Raw genomic sequence first — 20,934 nt, forward strand, 5'->3', positions numbered from 1 at the left:
TGGAACATGAAACATCTTAGTGGTCCAGATGGCCCTGTTTGACTGTCCTTCCTCTGCTTCTTAGGCACAGAACTGGGAGTCAAAGAGACTGTCTTTTATTACTGATTTTTGCAAGTCTCTAAGCCTCTGTTTCTCAGTTTTCCAGCGTGCAATACTATGTGATGTTTGCTTTCACCCTGGGATTTGTGCAGATAGCTTTGTTCACTTTCAAAAAGTCCTTTCAGATCACCATGTGAACTGTGTCATTTTAGTTCAAAGTAATAAGCAATGTGGACAAAGCAATAAAATGCTTGTGCGAAAAATATCCAGGCAAACACTTTCTAATACATTAAGAAGAACTGGAAGAAATATGGAAGTAGGAAAACATTTTCTTTCTAAGCAGGATAATTGATAATTGTCCCCAGGGAGGTGTGGGAGGGGGTTTCCTTCCTCCAAAGCATCTGCTACTAGCCACTGTCTGAGCTTGAAGAGCCGTTTAGTGTTATCCCATTTGGCAGTCACTATGTTTCTGTCACTTTTATGCTCTACCTTTTAGTTATTTACATGTTTTGTAGGTTCACAGCAAAAGTAATTTTGACTCCTCCAGCTGTTGATAAACTGGAACTGTCAATGTACCTAAGAGCAACTGCTTGGGCAGGCTGGAGAATGGCAGTGTTCAGCCAGTAGCTTTTGTTTACTTAACATTTGTATCATTTTTTCCACATGCCTGCAGTATTCAGTAATAGTTGCATATATGAGAGGCATATTGCAAATCTGTATTGAATTAATATTGATAATAGCCTTGCAGAGATGCCGAAAAAGAAGGGTAGTGTCACCCACTCTTCATATTGTCAGAGAGGCTAAGGACAATCTCAGTCCTTATGTTTCTGGTGCTTAGGAAATTATAGAAATTAGCAAGAAGAAGAGCTAGAAAAGGTGTGGTAAGGTTAGGAGCAGCCAGCCTTGACCCATGGAAAGAAAGGTGGGAAAGGCTAAAGCAGGAGCTGCTTGGGGTTGTGCTTCCCCAGAGCTCCTGTGTGATGCATGTAGCAAAGGGAAGCTGTTGATGTACAGATCCCCAAACAGGCAGAAGTTTAGAGCCGGTGGGGTAAACCCCTCTCAGGTCCAGATTCCTGAGCAGAAAGAATCGGCTTAACAACCAGCCAGGAGCTGGTGAGCTACAGGCAACAGCCATATGAATGTGAAGATCACCCCTGGGAAAAGTCCCAGATGCCGGAAGGTACCTCTCCCAAATGGCTTAGCTGCCGCAGTGGCTGTTTGTTCCTTTTTGCCTGTTTGTTTGTTTATTAACAGCCTTGAGCTCAGATCTTGCATCTTTGCTCTTTCACTTGGCGTTATTTAATTTATGCTGCCATTTATCTTCCATGTGAATGCTAATTGTCTACATTGCTAATGTGCAGTCATTAAATGGTCCCTTTGTACAGGGGGATGGTGGGGAGCCAGGGCATCAGATCCTTCGTCTCCCCTAAGAACTGCTAGGCATGTGTTATGAATTAGATTTGACAGGTCTGCAGTGTCGCAGGGCTCAGGCTTCAAGAATCCTCTCTGCATGTGTTTGTGGGGCGGGGGGGAAGGGAGGGAAGGCGGGAGGGGGATGTTAATCCAAACAGCTAATCTGCAACCTACTGAACAGCAGGACCAGAGATACAGTATAGAGCAGGGTCTGGTTATTTGCTTAGTAGCGTGTCAGAGAGATACAAGCAGCCTGATTTAGAAAAGGCAAGGCAAATTCAAACCAGCCATTTGGAATTTGCCATGCTGTGGAAGGTGAGCACTGGGTCAGCAAAGTTCAGGTGGGCAGCTGCAGTATGAACTTCCTTCCTTCCTACCCATGTCTCCTTTGCAGCCTCCACTCAGTGCGATACCTGCAGTAACAGCAGCTATGCTGATGCAGGAGGGAGCTTTCTGGAGCAGGGGTTCTGCAGCATCCAGCTATTCATGCCCTTGCTGGTGCTAGCCCAAGAACTGATGGCCTCTTATATTCATGCACACCCAGTCCCCTTTTTCTTTACTCTTCTCCTCATGCACAGACCAATTGGGGTGGCTCAGTAAATTATCCAGGGACTGGAAAAGAGATGTAAATAGGAGGAATATACCTGAAACTGAGAACCACTGAATAGATGTGTATCAAAGAACAGGAACTGGCCCAAGCCCCAAGTCTCACCTCCTTGGCACATCCTGCTGTCGTTCTTCCTCATCTATAGATTAGCCTCTGCAACACAATATAGTTCAACAGTCTTCTCTGGCCTTTACCTTTCCTAAAACATCTTATCCTGTGCTTTGTTTGAGCTTTAGTTGCTTTGTGTGTCTTATTTGACATACAAACCCTTTGACACAAATGAATAGCCCTTCATCAGTGCCTAGTCTTGCCTCTGCCTACGCACACATTTATTTTTTACATATTCTCTGATTTTTTACCTATGTAAGTGTGAAAAGGAAGTTACAGAAAACCCGTAAAAAGTCAACTCCCCACTTCCCCAGCTCCACTGATAGGAAGAAATGATCCCATACCATTCTCAGCCTTTTTTTCTGCTGTCTGTTCTTCCACATGTTGGCACTGACAGCATGAGATTTGTGAGCCCAGGGTGCATCCAAGCCTGCCACAAAACACCTGCTGTTTTATTCCAGCTCACTTCATGGGCACAGGCCAGCTCTGGGGGCAGCTGGTGCTCATAAATTTGGAGGCACTTTTGATACAGGAATTACATTAGACTTCTATCTATTGAAATGTGTATGTGAATGAGTGTACTGGTATAAATGTTCTTCCTTAATTCCTGTTAGAATACGATAGTGTGTCTACATGGGGAGAAGCTTCCTCTCCTTTAAAGGAAAAGAGTTTTCAGTGGCATTTTGCTGTGTGAAACATTGGTTACAGGCAGCTGTGCAGTAAACAGCATTTGAACAGATCTTATGCCCACAAGCACTTTGGCCAATGACAGTCTTAAAGCACGTTGTGTGGGCTGCTGCTGCCCTCGCTGCCCTGTACAGGTTGGTCCATCCTGCAACACAGGTAGTTAATGAGGATGCAGCCCTGTCCCTCCTGTCACTCTGCTAGCTCATGCATCTGACTTGCAAAACCACCTGTGCACATTATTTCATGGCATCAGCTGGTTGTGCCCAGTTCCATCGCAGATTTTATGATGTGGATAAATCTCTACTGGAGAGACCAGCCAAAGTTGTTTGTGTACTCTAAGCATAATTGGATACCCAGTCTCCAGAGATAAAAAATTAATGTGCTAACCTCAGTGTGCCTTCAAGCTGTCCTCCAGCTCCCCCACACAGTCATCTTTGAAACATTTTTATTTCCACCCAGGCGGGGGGCTGGCCATGAATAAATGACGAGAGTCAGCCCCTCAGTTGGAGACGAGCTGTTTGTTCCTCTCCACAAGCAGCATCAATTTGAAAAGCTACATCAGGCCTACTTTTTCCCTGCCTCAGTGCTGATCCTTGCTGGGGCCATGACGGGAGCTACTTCTGAATGCAAGGATCCATCAGTGCCAACCTTGCGACAAGACACCCTGCAGCAGGTGCCTTTTCAGTGAAAATATGTACATTACCTTCAGTTGAGTTCTCATTAGTTTAATCTGTTTGGTTTTTTTATTTTCTAGAGCTTGTTTTCATAAGGAAAAAGAGTCAGAATACCAAAAGGAACAGTAGTGATTGCAGAGTTTGGAACTTCATAAAGATTTCCACTCAAGTCCTGTTTGCAGCTTTAAATTTCTCAGATTTTTGTGCCCGTGTTTGGGGATGCTGAGGAAAAGAATAAATCAGTTGTTTAGAGTTTTCACAGAATCACAGAATCACAAAATGTTAGGGATTGGAAGGGACCTCGAAAGATCATCTAGTCCAATCCCCCTGCCGGAGCAGGAACACCTAGATGAGGTTACACAGGAAGGCGTCCAGGCGGGTTTTGAATGTCTGTAGGGAAGGAGACTCCACAACCTCCTGGGCAGCCTGTTCCAGTGTTCTGTCACCATCACTGTGAAGAAGTTTCTTCTCATATTTAAGTGGAACCTTCTGTTTTCCAGTTTGTATCCATTGCCCGTTGTCCTATCATTGGTTGTCATGAAGAAGAACCTGGCTCCATCCTCACGACACTCACCCTTTACATATTTATAAACATGAATGAGGTCACCCCTCAGTCTCCTCCAAGCTAAAGAGACCCAGCTCCCTGAGCCTTTCCTCATATGGGAGATACTCCCCTCCCTTAAACATCTTCATTGCTCTGCGCTGGACGCTCTCCAGCAGTTCCCTGTCCTTCTTGAACTGAGGAGCCCAGAACTGGACACAATATTCCAGGTGTGATCTCACCAGGGCAGAGTAGAGGGGAAGGAGAACCTCTCTGCACCTGCTAACCACGCCCCTTCTAATACACCCCAGGATGCCATTGGCCTTCTTGGCCACAAGGGCACAGTGCTGGCTCATGGTCATCCTGTTGTCCACCAGGACTTCCAGGTCCCTTTCCCCTACACTGCTCTCTAACAGCTCGTTCCCCAACTTATACTGGAAGCTGGGGTTGTTCCTGCCCAAGTGCAATACTCTACACTTACCCTATTATATATTTGTCTCCTGTGTACAAGGACCCATAAAGGACTTTTTGTTTTGTTTGAAGTTGTGGTTTTTTTTTTTTTTTTGGTAGTTTGGGCATGTTTTCTTTGTTTGGTTCAGGTTTTTTTGTTTGTTTGGATTTTGTTCTGGTTTTGATATATACTGTCTGGGCAGGACCTGAAATGTTGTCATTGTGCAACTCCTCTCATTGAAGAGAACCACCTCATGCTTCTCAGTAGTTTATGGGAAAACATTTCCAGTTTGACTAATTAGTTTTTGAAAACCATATGTTGCTTCAGTATCGTGTCAGCTCTTCAGACAGAATGGTATCATTTATGTATTTATATATTCTTTTTCTTTCTTGCTATCTCCTTGCTTTTCTTCTCCTCTGTGTGGAATTTGAACCAAGTAAAATCCAAAAGTTTTGACTGAATTTGAACTTAGGTTCTCTGCATTCTCACACTCCTCCAGTGAGTAATTCTCAAATCAAAAGCCTACAACATGTCACCAGGATGGATTTCATGACACTGGCCATTCTTACCTGAATACTGAGGGATGCTGCTGGATGAGGCTGTGTATTCAGCACTATAATCTTTCCTTGAGTACCCTAAGCTGATGGGAATGACGCATTTTTGTGACCAGAGGCCAAATCTCAGGAGAGGTACCCCTCAAAATCAAGAAATCTGTATGTTAACATGTCAAGCTCTTGTCTGCCTTTCTATTCTGTGTTTCCCATTTTTTATTGTCATGAGGCACTAAACAGTTACAATGATTTACTGTGAGCAGTGGGATTTTGGCCCAAGCTTTAGGTGTTCCTGCAGAAGACGCTATGAGATCAGTGCACAGACATTTCTGTGAAGTGCTGCGTTATGGTGCAGGAATGCTGACTCTCCAAATCTGCAAGATCTAATCAGTTGATGCTGGCATTTTCCTAGCTGTACCTTCCACTGCCCACCTCACAGCTAATTCATTAGCTGTTCAACTTAAGGGACATATTGAGTCCTGTAAAATACATGATCTAATGCTCTTCGTTTCCCCACATTCAGAGGCTTCCTCTGACTCCTACAGATGTACCTCCTTCTCATAGCACTTCTTCTGGCTTGTAGTCCTCCTTGACCATGCCTCTCCATGAGCAGGGCTGTTGGAAAGGCAAATCTGTCAGAATTGCTAAAAACTGCACAAAGGCGATAGCTTCTTCTATTCCCACAGCACCAACTAACTCAAAGAGGAGATAAGATCCAGTTACTAGGGAGAATTGGCACTACTTCGGGTGGGTGGTTTGCAGCACTTCTCTGAGTTGCATAGCCTGCTTCTCTGGCTGCCAGCAAAGGGCATGCCCATGCTGTGCAGGGGATCATGGCATGGGGAGCCCAAGCTAGTGGAGGTCATCGGGCCATACAAATGGATTAGATTGACTCTGGGAACAGAACAGCAACCATTTCCCAGTGCTACACCCAAGTTCAGAGCTTATTTGGTTAAATATTGTGTTACATGAACAGTGACGTGAGGCTACCAACCTAAGCTGCGCTTAAAGCCTGCTGGAGGGTCTCTGTATCAAGTGCCCCAGCACTTCCCTGTTTGGTGTTAGCCAACAAGCTTATCTCTGGTGTTAACGACAGAGTAAACATGCCCAGAGAGGCTGGCCATTTCCTCTCATTCAGTTCGCTTTACATTTTTTCCTGGAAAACTGCAATGAAAAAACCCTGCAGTTAATTCACTGGTGAGGAGGCCACAGAAATGACTGTTCACATCTCTGTGCCTGGCTGTGTACCTGTGAGAGAGCAAGATCCTTCAATTCATCTCAGCTGTACTTGGCCTGTTTCTCGCCATACCAGGGGTTAAATGCATGTTTTTCTTTTATTGTTCCTTTCCAGGGCAGGGTCTAGCCCTGAGCGTGGAAGCACCTCCACAACCGCCTCTCTGCTCCCCCGCATTGCTCATTACGCCCCAGCAATGATGGGGGCAGAACTGGGTGCATGCCCAGCCAGTCATCTCCCTCCTCTTCCTTCAAGAAAGCCACAGTCCAAGTGCCGATTTTCTTTTTCCTTCTCGTTAAAGCCATTTTTGTGTTTAAATATGATGTTATTTCTTGCACGAACCTGCCTGTCCTTCACTGATGCATTTTTAGCAGCAAATGAAGGGGCCACACTGCAATTCCTTACACTTGAGAGATGAAGCAGTAGCAGGTGGCAAGGCCAGAGGCAGCCCAGGCTGGGCACTCCAGTCACCATGGAGACGGCCCAGGCCTGCCAGTGATGCGCGCTGGCAGCAGGGGCAGCACTTAGGCTATAGGTTGGGATTATATGTCATCAAGTCCTTCAAGGGACTGCACAACCACAGGCTCAGGCTTCTGGCTGGCGTTTCACTGCACAGGCGGCCAAGCGTTGGACTTGAGCTCCAACAGCAAGAAACAGGGAGGTGTCAGAAAGGAAAACCGGGCCCCTGCCTCCAACAAAGAGTCTTGTAGATTGAAAAAAAAAAAAAAACACACATCCACCCTCCCTCTCTGACTTGATTTAGGCCTACAGGCAGGTTCCTGTGGTCACTATTGTGCTCTGCAAATTTTTGTTGCAAACAGAGTAAATGGCCTGATTCAAAGCCTTTCAAATTGAATTGAAAACCTCCAGTGGACTTTATTGGTTTTGGATCAAGCCCAGAAGAAACAGGTAGGAGCCGGACAAAATGTGCTAGGAAAAATCCCTTTGGAAGTGCATATATGCCTGACTGTAGCCAATTCAATGTAATCATTTAAATAACTGATGCAAAGCCCCCCACCCTGACAAGGCACAAACTCTACTCATTCTCTACTGCCTTGCCAGTCATGTGGATATGAGAAAAAATAGGGATAAAATTCTACCAAACCTAGATGCACAGCTTAAACCATGGTTAAGTATTATGCTGTATTCCTGACAGACAGAGAAATATATGACTGTGATTTGGTACCACAGAACAAAGAGTTTTTCTTTTAGCACTGGCTCTAGCTCAAAGTGTTTAAAGATTGTGATCCAAATCGTCAAAATAACTTCACTTAGAAATCAGAAAACTGAAAAACTTTAAGTTTCTAGGGTGGTTTTGTTTTGGTTTGGTGTTTTTTGTTTGTTTGTTTGTTTGTTTTCTGTGTGTATTTAAGGGCCACATTTTGAAGGAAAGCTATTTAAAATATCTGTACTCTGAGTTTTCTGATTAAAAAATGAACAAATATTCCTTCTTCTGAACTTGCCTTCCAATGAAGATATTCTCTGCAGCCATGAGAGCTAGGAAATGGAGATTCATATTAAGTCATGTGGTTCCAGGAGATGATGCAGAAAAGAAAAAAAATTTAATTTCTTGATGTTTTTTCTCTAGAAGTAGCTTTCTTTTATTATTAAATTGAAACCATGAGGAAGATAACTTCCAAGTTTTTAATTACTTGGGAAGGGGAGAAGGGAAGCTAGTACTCTGTTCAGAGCCCCTGCCTTCAAAATCAAGAAGGCACAGAAGTTATTTTAATTATATAAACTCAGTCAATTTGTTTAGCTGTTTAGGTTTTGTCTATGGAGCAATGTTACTATGTGATATGCTACAGAATTTATTTGATTTACAGTACTTATTTTGCAAGAAGACTCCTGTGAATGATTGTACAATATTTTAAGTAGGTCTTTATTCTGCTTAGCTTGATGTAATTTGAAATTAACTTGATTAGGCTAAGAAGAAAAAATATATTTCAGAATAAGTACATACCAAAGTGATTTGGAAATATTGACTTCATTCTCAGTCTGCATCCTGTCTTCACAGGAATAGCCTTTCAGGTCTAGAGAAACTATCATTTGAACTGTGCAGAGATGTCTGTGTCTCCCCTTAATCCATTTTTTAAAGTATTTAAAAAAAAATTATTTGGGGGCAGATGAAGATGAAGGCAAGGCCTTTGATGAAACTAGAAAGTGACATCGAGTTGAAATGGCAAGAAGCACTGATTTAAATACACCCCCTACCAGCACACCTCAGCTCAGGCAGTGCTCCTCAAAGCTCCTCAGAGCTTTTGATCTGTTGTTGCAGTTTGCAATGTAAAAGAAAATCAGAGGAGTTTTGAGTAAGTTAGGACAAGACCGTCGTTGGTTTTCTAGGCTTTGCTTTAAACCAGTTTCTGATTCTAGGTGAACAATCTTTAGACAAAATCCTCAGCTGTAGTCAGCCAATCCAAATGATTGAGCTAGCAGTGAGTTACTTCTCATTAGCTGAGCAATGGTCTGGCTTAAGCTAGCACCTTATACTTTGTGATTAACGTGTGCAAAAAGTGGATACCTAGTTAATTACTGTGTCTCAGATGAAAAGCAGTAACACATTAGTCTCTAGTAATTTAATTGCTTTCACTTGTGAATCCATTCCAATACTTACTTTTCTAAGTAATTTTATTGATTAAGAGGTGGGATTAGGGTTGGGGTTTTGGTGCATGATACCCTTCTCATGAATACTGCACATTTTATCTTGCTATCTTTGCTTTCTTCTTAATTCCCTCATCATTCATGAACTACAGTAGAATAGAACTAAAAACTCCAAGGACATACACAAAAAAAAAATCATTTGAAAGTAAGAACTGTGCTTACTGTCATCTGGAAGTCTCTTTATTCTCAAACCTTCTGTGATTTAGCCTGGGGCTTAATTCACTGTATAATACTGATCAAGAAAATAAGCTTGAGTCAGGTTTGATTCTAGGTTTTGCACCTGTTAGAACAAAAAACATTGAAGAGAATAACATTGCCTGGCTTATTTGGCTCTAGAGATGCATCATTTAAGACATCATTGATGTAACTGTAGGAACTTCTTATCTATGTACAGCTTTTCAAACGTGACACCTCTATCACACTGAGCGGAGCGAGGTCCAGATTTATGAGTGCCGAGCAATAGATGAGCACATAGGCACTCACATGAAAAATTAGATTGGAAGAAAAAAGAAGAAAAGAAAAGAAAAAGGAGATGAGTAGAATCCATTTGCTTGCCAGTAGTCTAGAAGAATCGTTCAGCTTCGTCGCAGTCAGTGAGTATCCTCCACCTGTCCCATACACAGCCGATGGAGTGATCAGTATATGTATTTTCACAAGGTCCTCTGTCCCATTTCCAGTTTGACAGTCAGTGGATCTTAGGGTCATAAGCTGCACTGGAAAAATTTAAGTCAGTATATGCAGAGTATTAAATCAATTGTACCATTCTGAGAGGTGGTAGAAACGAAGCTCGCTCTTAGGTCCGCTGGCCAGCACCTTGAATGCTAGTTTGTATTTGTGGCCTCACCACAGAACTGTTGTGTGTTCATGAGGAAGGCAGCTCCTGACTCTACCTCCAAATCTTTCAGCGGTAAAATGCAATGCAGCTTCCACACCACAAGACTTAATTAGGGCCCAGCAACACTTTGGTTAGAGTCAATGACAAAAGAGGCTTTGGACCTCACTGAAAGATCACAGAATGTTAGGGATTGGAAAGGATCTCAAAAGATCATCTAGTCCAATGCCCCTGCCGGAGCAGGAACACCTAGATGAGGTTGCACAGGAAGGCGTCCAGGCGGGTTTTGAATGTCTCCAGAGAAGGAGACTCCACAACCTCCCTGGGCAGCCTGTTCCAGTGTTCTGTCACCCTTAATGAGAAGAAGTTTCTTCTCAAATTCAAGTGGAACCTCTTGTGTTCCAGTTTATACCCATTACCCCTTGTCCTATCATTGGTTGTCACCGACAAGAGCCTGGCTCCATCCTCATGACACTCACCCTTTATATATTTGTAAATATTAATGAGGTCACCCCTCAGTCTCCTCTTCTCCAAGCTAAAGAGACCCAGCTCCCCCAGCCTTTCCCCATAAGAGAGATGCTCCACTCCCTTAATCATCTTTGTTGCCCTGTGCTGGACTCTCTCCAGCAGTTCCCTGTCCTTCTTGAACTGAGGGGCCCAGAACTGGACTGGATCATATTAAGATCTTCATATCTGTAAGGCACTTTAAGAAATTCAGATGAAATGTGAAGTAGTATAATAAGGAATGAAAAAAAATATCACTGAACGCTGAGCATGCTGAGTGTGCATTGTACATGGCCTGTCTGTAGATGCAGCACAATATAAAGGAGTAATTATTTAATTTTTTCAGAATGGGGCTGTAGTGGGAAAAATAAATGCTAGGGAGATCTACTTTTTATACGTAAAGTATGTACAGGTAGCAACTTTATGATCATTTTGTTACAGCTCTTAAAATGAGCCAGTACACTAGGCTCCCACCTGGTTCCTGTTCTTTTTTTGCTTATCTTGCACGCACATATTAAATGCCTTTCTGCGCACAGGCAAAAAACTAACCTAACACTGGGAACTTCCCTCTGGTTTTGGGAGAACTGGGGATCTGCTAACCAGGACCATTTCAGAGCCAAGTCCATTGTTTAGTAAATACTGTCAGGGACTCAGTGACCTTGCAGGAAGATATTGATGTATTTGCAGCCTTACGGATTTGAACTTTTTTCTTAATTTCACCTTACCTGCAAACTTTCAGTTACCAACGTCCAAAAAGCTCAGCTAATCAACAGCTGAAAGCAAATGAATAACTAGATGCACCCAAACCAGAAAAGCAGATTGAGCTTGGAGGATATTTTAATTTTAAGTGTATGGCTTGGACTGCTACCAGAAGCCCTTTAGAATGTCATTGTTCTTTTGGGGGAAATTTGGCTGTGGACAAAAAGACCATTAATAAAGGCTGTCAAAACATCTGTTAAAAATCTCCAAGTTACAAAATATGCATTAAAAAGATAATTAAATATAGATGGTAGAGTTTAAAGGTCTTTATTTTCTAGTTTGTAGAAATCTTCATGGGGTAGGCTTAGACCACATATACCACTGGATTTTTTAAGTTAAAAAAGGAGAAACAAAGATGAAGAGCAACCATTCCCTCCACTCCCCTCTTCCTTCCCCAGTTCCTAGTTAGAGTGTACAGGAATGAAAAGTTCTCCCTCTCTGGAGAGCAGAGGAGGAAAATGGCAGTTGTGAGCAAGAAAAAAAAGCACATTGCTGTTCTGCTCAGCTCAGAGAAATGCAGAAGACCTCTGCCCTTCTCTTGTTTCTAGGGGAACTGCCTCCTCCTCCTCTACTTAGGACCCAGTGTGTGTCTGTTCCTTTCCAGCTATTCCTAGCTGGAAAATAAGAATGCAAATTTCCTCCCCTTTTTTCTTGACTGAAAGAGTTTCTAACTCTCCTGGCTGGGACACCTACCCCGGGCCGACTCTGCCTCTGTGCTGGGTGCTGTGATAGCGCTGGACCCGCTGCCCTCCCCGTGCCTCGCAGGGGACATGCACTCTGCTGCCGGGAGCGTAACTCTTGGGTGAACCACCCACAAATGGCTTTGTCTGTGAATACTGATAGGCGTTTGAACCAACTTCTTGACTAAGGCCACCCTGCCACTTTGAGATGAAATGCCCCCAAATTCTACTTGAAATAAAACCATTTGGGGTACCTATCCCCCCCATCTCCCTCCTGATGGTTTTTGGGTTTTGAGGAATGTGTTTTTCATGTCTGAATTTGTATTTTGTGGGTTTCTGATTATGACTGCTGTCTGAAAAAACAGATTTGTCTTACTGACAGAATGGCTCCCATTCTGCATCAGGGATTGTTTCTATGCCTGTACATACTATGAAGTCCCTGAACTGGCAGCAGCTCCTTGTGAGGGAGCAGCCTGGCTGGCATTAGGAAGGAAACAGTGAAGTGCATTGCAGGCAAAATAAATACAATGCAGAGTGTACTTAAAATGGAGGTGGGATATATAGTTCACTTTGTGCTCTGATTGACAATATTTTGGGAAGACTGTGGTCTGCAAACTCACCCAGCTAACATCATAGCAAGGAGAAGGGAGAAATGTCCAAACTGAATGCTCTTTAAGTAAATCTCATTTCTAACCCGACTGCAGCCCAGAAAGGACCAGATGGGGTCATCATTCCCAATAACTACTGTGACTTCTGCCTTGGAGGCTCGAATATGAACAAAAAAAGTGGCCGGCCTGAGGAACTTGTATCATGCTCAGACTGTGGGCGCTCTGGTAGGTGACTCCTTCTTGCATCTTTCTTGTACAAAGGCATTTGTGTGGTTCGTTTTTTGCTCCTTCTGAAGATTTTGAAGAAAGGCAGTACATTTGGGAGGGGATAAAAGAAGAAGTCTTACTTCTTGTCTGTGTTTGTGGGAAAGGATGACTGGGAAGTTTTATGTCATAAAACCCATTGTTGGATTCACATTTTTAAGATAATGGGACCTTCTGAAATAATACATTTTTAATGTATTTATTGGTTTCTGTGAACATTGGTACTTGTACTAGTTGTTCATCAAATGGAAGGAGAAAATCCTATGACAATGTTAAAGCATGGGCTCTGTCTTCAAATGCTGCAATTACAACTATAAATTACTTACAAGATTTATGAAAGTTGCATGACAAGCATTTCCATTGATTACACATTTCATGCATTTCTTCATCCAAAAAAGAAATAGGGAGGAAATTACAGGGTAGGGATGGGGGTAGCTGTCAAGAATTATCCTCTTACAAGATGACTATCATTAATTTTGTTTAAAGAGGTTTTTGTTTCTCCATTTTCTTCTCTTCTCTGTTTTTAAATGTAGGCAATTGTATCTTGTTTTCTTCCTTCTTTCTTTCTTGTTCTTATTTTTTTTCCTTTCTTCTCTCTCTTTTTTTTTTTTCTTTTTTTTTTTTGAAATTTTATCCCAGCTGAGCAGTTATTTATAGCTCATATGGGAGGTGGTGGCAGTGTTAGAGTGAATGGGAGACCTTTAACAACTGCATATTCCAGCTTTGGTCCAAGTTTCTAGTTGTGGTATTTCTGGGCAGTGGTGATTCTAGTGGTGGTAAGAGCATCATATGGAACTCTGAAAACCAAAGAGACCTTGAAATTCAGTATTGCTGCTGCTCTTTCTGTACCGTAGTCACTGAAAGATGTCTGTTGTGTGATGGTTGAAATGTGATGTGGAGTGTTGTCTTGCCAAGGGAATGGCCTCTTTATGTGCTCCTGCTGAAGTTCATAGTAAGCCTCTTACCACATTCAGTGGGAGCAGGACTAGACTCTCACTGGTAAATTACCTTCCTGCAGTTGTTGTGACCTCTGATGATATTCTGAAGTGATACTGACTGGTCACCAGAGAACCGCTGGCAACCCCTTTGGTTTTCTCCAGGGGCATCCTTACAAATGCTGTGCAGTCACAGGCATGGACCTTTTAGCATAAACGTGTTTGCTTCTTAATATCTGAAAGGGGAAGCTCATGGGGTCTGTGGTACCATCTTGGAAGATCATTGCCCTTCCCCTTGATTGTTATAATTCAATGCAACTCATTTCAGCACTATCCTGATATAGCACAGTGAGACGGGTCCATATTTTTTTGCTATTTAAACATTGCTATGGTGATTATATGAGAATGTAACACATTAATTCCCTTCATTCCTTAGTTCAATAGAACAAGTAGATCAGCATGTAACCTAAATTGTGCAAAATCAGTTCCATTAAATGCCATCCTCGTACAAATTCTGACCCACTTGGGTCATTTGTAGGGGTCTGCAATGCTGTGACTGATGTGTGATGAAAGTGATTAAGGTACAACCACACACTAAACTCTAAACCAAAACACTGAAACCTCTTTGGTGGCTGCCATCTTTCTCTTTCTGGATAATGGAGAACATTTTCATTATACTGAAAGAGACGTCATGGAAATTACATTATTTCTTCTATTCACAAATTCAGTAAAATCACATCTCTACAAGGTGGTTCTTTTGCCAGCTGTTTTGTTATATCCATTTTCTTTTTGTGAACAGGACTTAATTCTTCATGTCTCAAGCAATACAGTGTACTTGTTATATGGCTGATTCCTGTAGCTGGAGTGGGGACCAAACAGTTGGTTACTTAATACCATGCTACTGTTTCTGAATAATAAAAAACCTACTCTCTAAAATCTCACACTTTCGTTTTGCTGGGGTATAAGAGATACCTTTTCCTCTGCATTTCCAGAAGAGGGAATTTGAAAGCTATACTATTAATCACATAACATGTTTGATTGAGGGAGAAAGTAAACCTCGGTTTCACAGATTTCGCTATTTGACTATATATCTTTTTAAGAGTCTGCTTTTCGTGTTGTTCTTGTTGCTGCTGCTATTGATGCCCTGTGTGGAGAATTTCCCATCCACATTGAAAGCTGGATTGACTCACACACATCTGAACTTTTCAGTGCTCCCCAAGAACAAGAACCAAGGGGTTTTTAATTTTTGAAGGAGATGCCATGAAATTTGAATAAAAGCATTTATTTAGGTTACTTTTGCTTAGTCTTCAAAAGGTATTTCATTTTGTCTGCAGAGGAGGGTCTAGAGGATCAGGGAAGGACAGGAATAAAAAATAGTCTGGAGGTTGATGAGCTGTCTAGAGGGTTACATTTCTATAGCAGTAAATTTGTGACAGTTGATGCCAGTCTGGACAGTCATTGTCTTAGAGCTATCGGTGTCTAATTACTTATACGGTCTAAAAGTCTTTTTAAATTGATCTAAGTAATCATGAGAAAATATTTCAATGTCCTTTGAAGAGAGGAAAACATGATTAACCCTTTCGCTGCCATAGCTATGGGCACCTCTGTTGTTTGTAGATTTTTTTTTCTTTGAAAGAGAAACTGACCCTTTGTTATTTTTCTTACTGCAGTTCTACTGAGCTATGTTGTTGAGGTGTGAGGTCATATACAAGCATACACCTATGAGCTCAATAGTCTGAATTGTTTAATAATAATGATGATTTAAAAAATTATGATGATGATGCCTGTTGCTTAACCCATGTGCTGATATATTCATCATACATGTCAGCTCATTTGGGAAGAGAAGGCAGGAGGGACGAAGCAGCGCCAGCACGCACTACGGAGGACTTGTTCGGTTCCACGTCAGAAAGCGACACCTCGACCTTTCATGGCTTTGACGAGGACGATGCAGAAGAGCCTCTCTCGAGCCGAGGAGGTGGCTGTGGTGGCAGCTCTCCCTCTGCAGACAAAAAGGGCGGCTGCTAAAATAACTTAAAGACATAAAAAGTCTGAGCAATTTGCTGTCCTTTTTACTGCTAGGATTATTACTACTTTTTTTTTTTTTTAATATTAGGTCCTTGGGGTTGGGTTTTTGTTTTTGTTTTTTTTTTTTTTCGGTTGTTATTTTTGTTGCTGTTTTTCCTGTGGGGTGTACACTGAAAGCACAAGTGTTTAAAGCTCTTGACAACTACTTTGAAGAGACAGAAGGTTTTGATTTTCCTGGTTTTTTTTTTCTTTTTTTTTTTTTTTTCCCCCCACTTCCCCCCCTTCTCTTTCTTGCTGGAAACATAAAAGGTGGATTTAATATTTTTTTTAATAGTGAGCAGAGTTGATTTTCTTGTCTTTTAATATATATATCGGCAAACCACAAAAAACACAGATGGGTTGGAGAGCAGAAAGAAAACCCAAATAGGTTTTTTTAATTATTATTATTTATATATTCTATATATTATTAGAAAATTTACTTTTTAAATAAAAATTAAAAAAAAAAAACCACAAAAAAAGCAATGGATGTCTACTTGATAATAGAACTGTTTCTAGAGAACCACTGTGGGCGGACTCTGTCGGAGGACAAGGAAACCCTTGATGTGATGGCTTCTGCATTTTGAGATTTTGCACTTACTGTAGCATGTGGAGTTTGGCTCTTCTTGTACACCTGCTACGTTTGTCTTTAACAGCCTGAAAATATAAGCAGCACCACTGAAGACCATGACCTTGGGGAACACATTGCCATCCCTCCTTTGGACACCCTTACGCTCAGTAGATCTCTTCCTCCCTGCACCCCTTCACGTCTTCCTCACTCCGTTCTACTTTTTTATTTTTTTCTTTTCCTTCGCTTTCCCTTCATGGACAGCAATTTCCAAGCACAGGGTTGGAATATGAATGGCAAGTCATAGACATCAAAGACAAAACAGATGGAGGAGCAGAATAATGGAAGAAATTATATGGAAAAATACCTCACCTATACTTTTCCTTCCATTTTAAAAATTTTAATTCACAGCATTTTTTCCTGTGTTGCCCAGTTTTTTTTTTTTCTCCATAGTGTCTTGTGAGACACTTTGTTTCCTTTTCAATAGCTTCTCTTGAGATAAACCAAAGCAATACTCATTAAAGTTCCAAGGGCAATGGAGAAGAGAGTGACTCCCTTCCCAGCGACTTTCCCAGAAAGGAGGAAACATGCTACAGGATTTGAAAGGTATGTCTGAGCTGAAATGTCTTTCACTCAGTTGTGAAATCTCTGTGCCCCAAATTTTCAGCACACCCTTGACTGAGCTTTGTTGCAGGAATAAGTCTCATGGATTGTATTATGACTATGCACCACATTGACACCCGCGGTGAAGCTAATGGAATTATTTGGGAGCAGGATGCAGCCTCATGTCCAGTCAAAAGTGATTCAGAAGGAGTCAGTGTGTAGGTTACATGTTGCAGTCCTAATGCAGGCAAAAAACCTCCTTGGAGTTGGGGCAAGATTAGGTTCTAAGGATATATTTTTACTGGTGTGTATGTATAATGCCAAACAGTGAAATCGTAACCTCATTTAAATCAGAGGCAAAGTAGACATTTCTCTGGACAGTGCCTAATCCTTAAACTGGAAATGTGTGTTTTTGATACCATACTGTAAATCTCAGCCTCACAATGAAGACTTTGGATATATATTGTTCTAATGCATGAATGAAACCTATCCAAATGGATTCCCTTCCTCCTGTTTCTTTTGCTGGAGTAGCACAATACTGACCGTGAGAGCTCTTTCAACTTTTTCCCCTGCCCCAAAAAAGAGAGAGGATCCATGAAATAGAGGAAATAGCCATGGGATAAGCAGTGACCAGGTTCTGCTTTTAGGTACAAGGGTCTAAATCCAGAATATATGCTAAATGATGTCTAGATTACACTAATAATCTGCCTTCAGGATAGTGTTACAACACGTTACAAAATACTCCTGTATTTTTATAGTGCAGGGCTAGAGCCACGCACACCTGCCAGCAGAAAGCCTTATTTCAGTTTTCCCCATATTGATAATCCTTTTCTGTTGCTATTCTATTCCTGTTGGTGTATTATAATTGATCAAGTGTCAAATCAATGATATTTTGACATAATGCTGTCAAAGAGAAGTGTGCTTTAACTGATAAAAACATTCATTCCTTCATTCCTTACACAACCAGTCCTTTCTTCTCTGAAACAATGCAAGATAAATTTATACTATTTTGCTGCTCTTCTGTATTGGCTAAAAACTCAAAGTTCAGATGGTTTTCAGGGGTGAGAAACAGGCATACAGGCATCTCCTTTTCCAAAATCCCTGAAAGAGATGAGACTTAGTTTGTATATCTGTATCACTTTATCTGTGTATGTATAGGTAAAGATATATCAGAAATGTATATACACAGACACATGCCCAAGAATGGGTGGAAGCAGCCCTGTGTGAGCCCCTGTGGGCTCACTTGTTCCATACTGACCGTACTGCAAACAAAGAGTAATATCAATAAAGTCCAGTGGCTTTTGTCTAAATTTACACTAATGTAACTGAGAGCAGAATCTGGTCCAGAAGTAGAGTTGTTCCCAGTTCTGAAAGAAATATTGCAAACCTGAAATGTTACAGATTTTAAAAAATTAAGTTCAAGTTCATTTCTTCTGCCACTTCTGCCCTTCAATTCCTGCACTTACATTGGTAGCATTAGTATTATATTATTTCCCTATAATTTTTTTTTCTTTCTCTCACTACTCTGTGATGAGCCCATGTAAACAACAAGGAAAACAGAAAGGGAGCAAGTACCTAGAAATGTGCCGAATCCACAGTAAACACACAGTATTATTTCTTGCATCCATCTTGCATCTACTTCTATCCATGTAGCAGTCATGTCACACAGATTAGAAGGTTAAGAAAAGAGCTTAAATTTTACTCAATGTTCCTTAAACTATGGTCAGACTATGCTTTGACAGGGAAAGGCTCACAGGAGTAGTGAAGACTTGAAGTATCAAGGACTTGAAGAAAGCCCAGCTTTCGTTTTTCTGCTTTTTACTGGATGCCAGCACAGAGGCCGGCCTTGCTAAGCACAGTATTTATCCAGTTTCTTGTACACTCTTGCGGCCCATCCTGAGCTCTGTGCTGCTGCAATGACTATAGACCTCACAGCACCTGCAACAGCTGGCTGAAACCTGCCCACTCCATCTATCTGAAGAACACTCACGGCATTAACTGCAGAACAGGCATACTCTAAATATAATTTTTTCCAAGTAGAGTCCTTACCATTGTCTTTTGTGAACCATGCCTAACACATTCTGGGCTCTTTTGGAATACAAACAATAATCAGATGCCCATAATTCATTAAGTCTTGATTTCGTTTCACAAATGCAGTTACTGTAACAATGCATACGGTCTTAATCCTTACGCAACCCAACCACCCGTCTTCGTGACAACCGGGTAGCGCAGTACCCTCAGAAAGAAACCACAACAGCTCACAGAGTGCATAAAAATTGCCGGCTGACATTTATTACAGATAGCATAGAAGAATATCCACCACTGTTATTTATACCATTCATGTGTGTATGAACAGCCACTGGTTCAATCTAGTCTTGAGAGAGGAAGGAAGGTAAAATAAATTCATCATTATGGAGAGCGGAGTAGTTCTTGGATTCCTCAAGATGTTGTATTAGACTGAGATTATAACCAGCAGGAGTTTAGTCCAGCAGGCTGAGCAGTGTGACACCAGCCATAGGAAGGCATTGATCACAGCGAGGAAATTAAGACGTAAAGATGGCAGCTAAAAGAGTACTTGTTTAAGATCAGTTGTAAAGTAGTGTTAATGGTGGATATTGAATGGAATGTTGATATGCAAATTAAATATTCTCAGGGCAGGTACTGCCTGAGTGAAGGCTGGGAACAGGGAAAGAAGGTTGGTAGCTCATAAGTTAAAGATTAAAGCAAAGGGTGGCTGCATGAGACCCTCTCAGATGGATGAGGGGAAAATGACAATGTTAATGAGGCAGCAAATATATAGGAGGAGATTTCATAAGTCCAATGAGAAAAAAAAAAAAAGGAAAGAGGAGCCTGACACTAGCATAACCAGGTCAGAAATGAGGGAACTGCACAATGTCAATTGTATCTTCAAAGACACATAAGTCCCAAAGCAAACTAGGAAGGCACAAAGAGAGTTTTCAATGTGAATTCTGGGTTGTACCTAAAGGATAGAGTCATGCTTGAAATCAGACAGGAATGTGATGCTCTGTATTCCCCAGTGCTTTCAGCAGTTCAATGAGACCTGCTGTCCTGAACTTCATAAGATCTTTGAAGGTGCAGTCCTTCAACTAATCGTGAGCCTTGCTATTCCAGTCCTCCTCCAAAGATGTTCTTATTAGAGAAAGGTTAGCACAAGGCTCTCCAAAGATTCTCCTGAAACATATTCTCCCACACCAACCACGTACCAAAATAAGACAGCTCAAATGTGAAAGGTGACTGAAGGGATGTTTCATGTCAGGCCCTAAATTCAGGCTTCTCTGTTTTTAATCACGTGAGTTGTCTCCTCAGGCACCTTTTTGCTGCTCCATACTAAAGGATGTTAGAAAAGACACATAATTTCCTGAGCCATCCTCTTCAAGCTCTGATTCACAGATGGGAGCAGGAGAAGTAAGGAAGTGATGTGCTGCTTGAGCAGCTGATTAGGGGGAAGAAAAGCTACACAGAATGGGTGCTCATCCTTATCCTGTTCCCTTTTGTGGCTCTTAATTAGCTGACATTTTAGCAGAGACAGACCTCAGCTCTTGCATGAAAACAGTATAAAATTTTAAGAGTGATCATATATACTGAGAAAATTTTAATAAAATATAGCATTCTGGCATGACAGTTAAAAAGTAAAAGGAGACCATGAGGCATGTGGCCAAACAGGGATGGAACTGAAATCTGTTTTGCTTCACTCTGCATCTCTTCCCTCCACCCGAGTGCCCCCCAGTTTTGTGGGTTGGATATTTGTTTCTTGTGTAGGTAGTGGTGCTTGGTATAACATTGTACGTGTGTGGTAGGGTCATAAATGATGATCCCAGGCTGCTGAAACAAGGTCCAGAGAGAACTTTGCCACTGGCTTCAGAAGGATTAGCGCTGAGCTTTCTTAGTTATTGCTTTTATTGGATGAAATCTCACTGTTAATGTGCTCGCTAGTATGGTGTAGACAAGCTCTGAGATGGCCATTTGTTTCAGCAGAATGTGTTATTAGAATCCCCTCCCCGCATTGTGTTGCCTTTCAGCTTTTACATTAGTTATTCATTTTGAGTTCCAGTTTGCCATTTCTAGTTTGCCTCAGCTTAGGTTCTTGATTGAAGACAGAGTCTTGGTTTGCTGCCTGCTGATGCACAGAG

General features: G+C 41.7%; 1 protein-coding gene across 12 annotated transcripts in view; it reads left to right on the forward strand.

The window, feature by feature from the left end:
• Nucleotides 1-20,934, forward strand: part of DPF3 (double PHD fingers 3) — a 182,340-nt gene that overhangs the window by 125,796 nt on the left and 35,610 nt on the right. For 8 of the 12 annotated variants that reach the window (XM_071809259.1, XM_071809261.1, XM_071809262.1 and 5 more), the window contains one exon: nucleotides 12,449-12,577. In XM_071809259.1, the coding sequence (XP_071665360.1) occupies nucleotides 12,449-12,577 (129 nt within the window). Of the gene's footprint in view, nucleotides 1-12,448; nucleotides 12,578-15,379; nucleotides 16,787-20,934 lie in introns of all 12 variants that reach the window. The other 4 variants (XR_011739344.1, XR_011739345.1, XR_011739346.1 and 1 more) reach the window with 1 other exon arrangement.

Source organism: Patagioenas fasciata, chromosome 5 (assembly GCF_037038585.1).
Source record: "Patagioenas fasciata isolate bPatFas1 chromosome 5, bPatFas1.hap1, whole genome shotgun sequence".
NCBI classification, from domain to species: Eukaryota; Metazoa; Chordata; class Aves; order Columbiformes; family Columbidae; genus Patagioenas; species Patagioenas fasciata.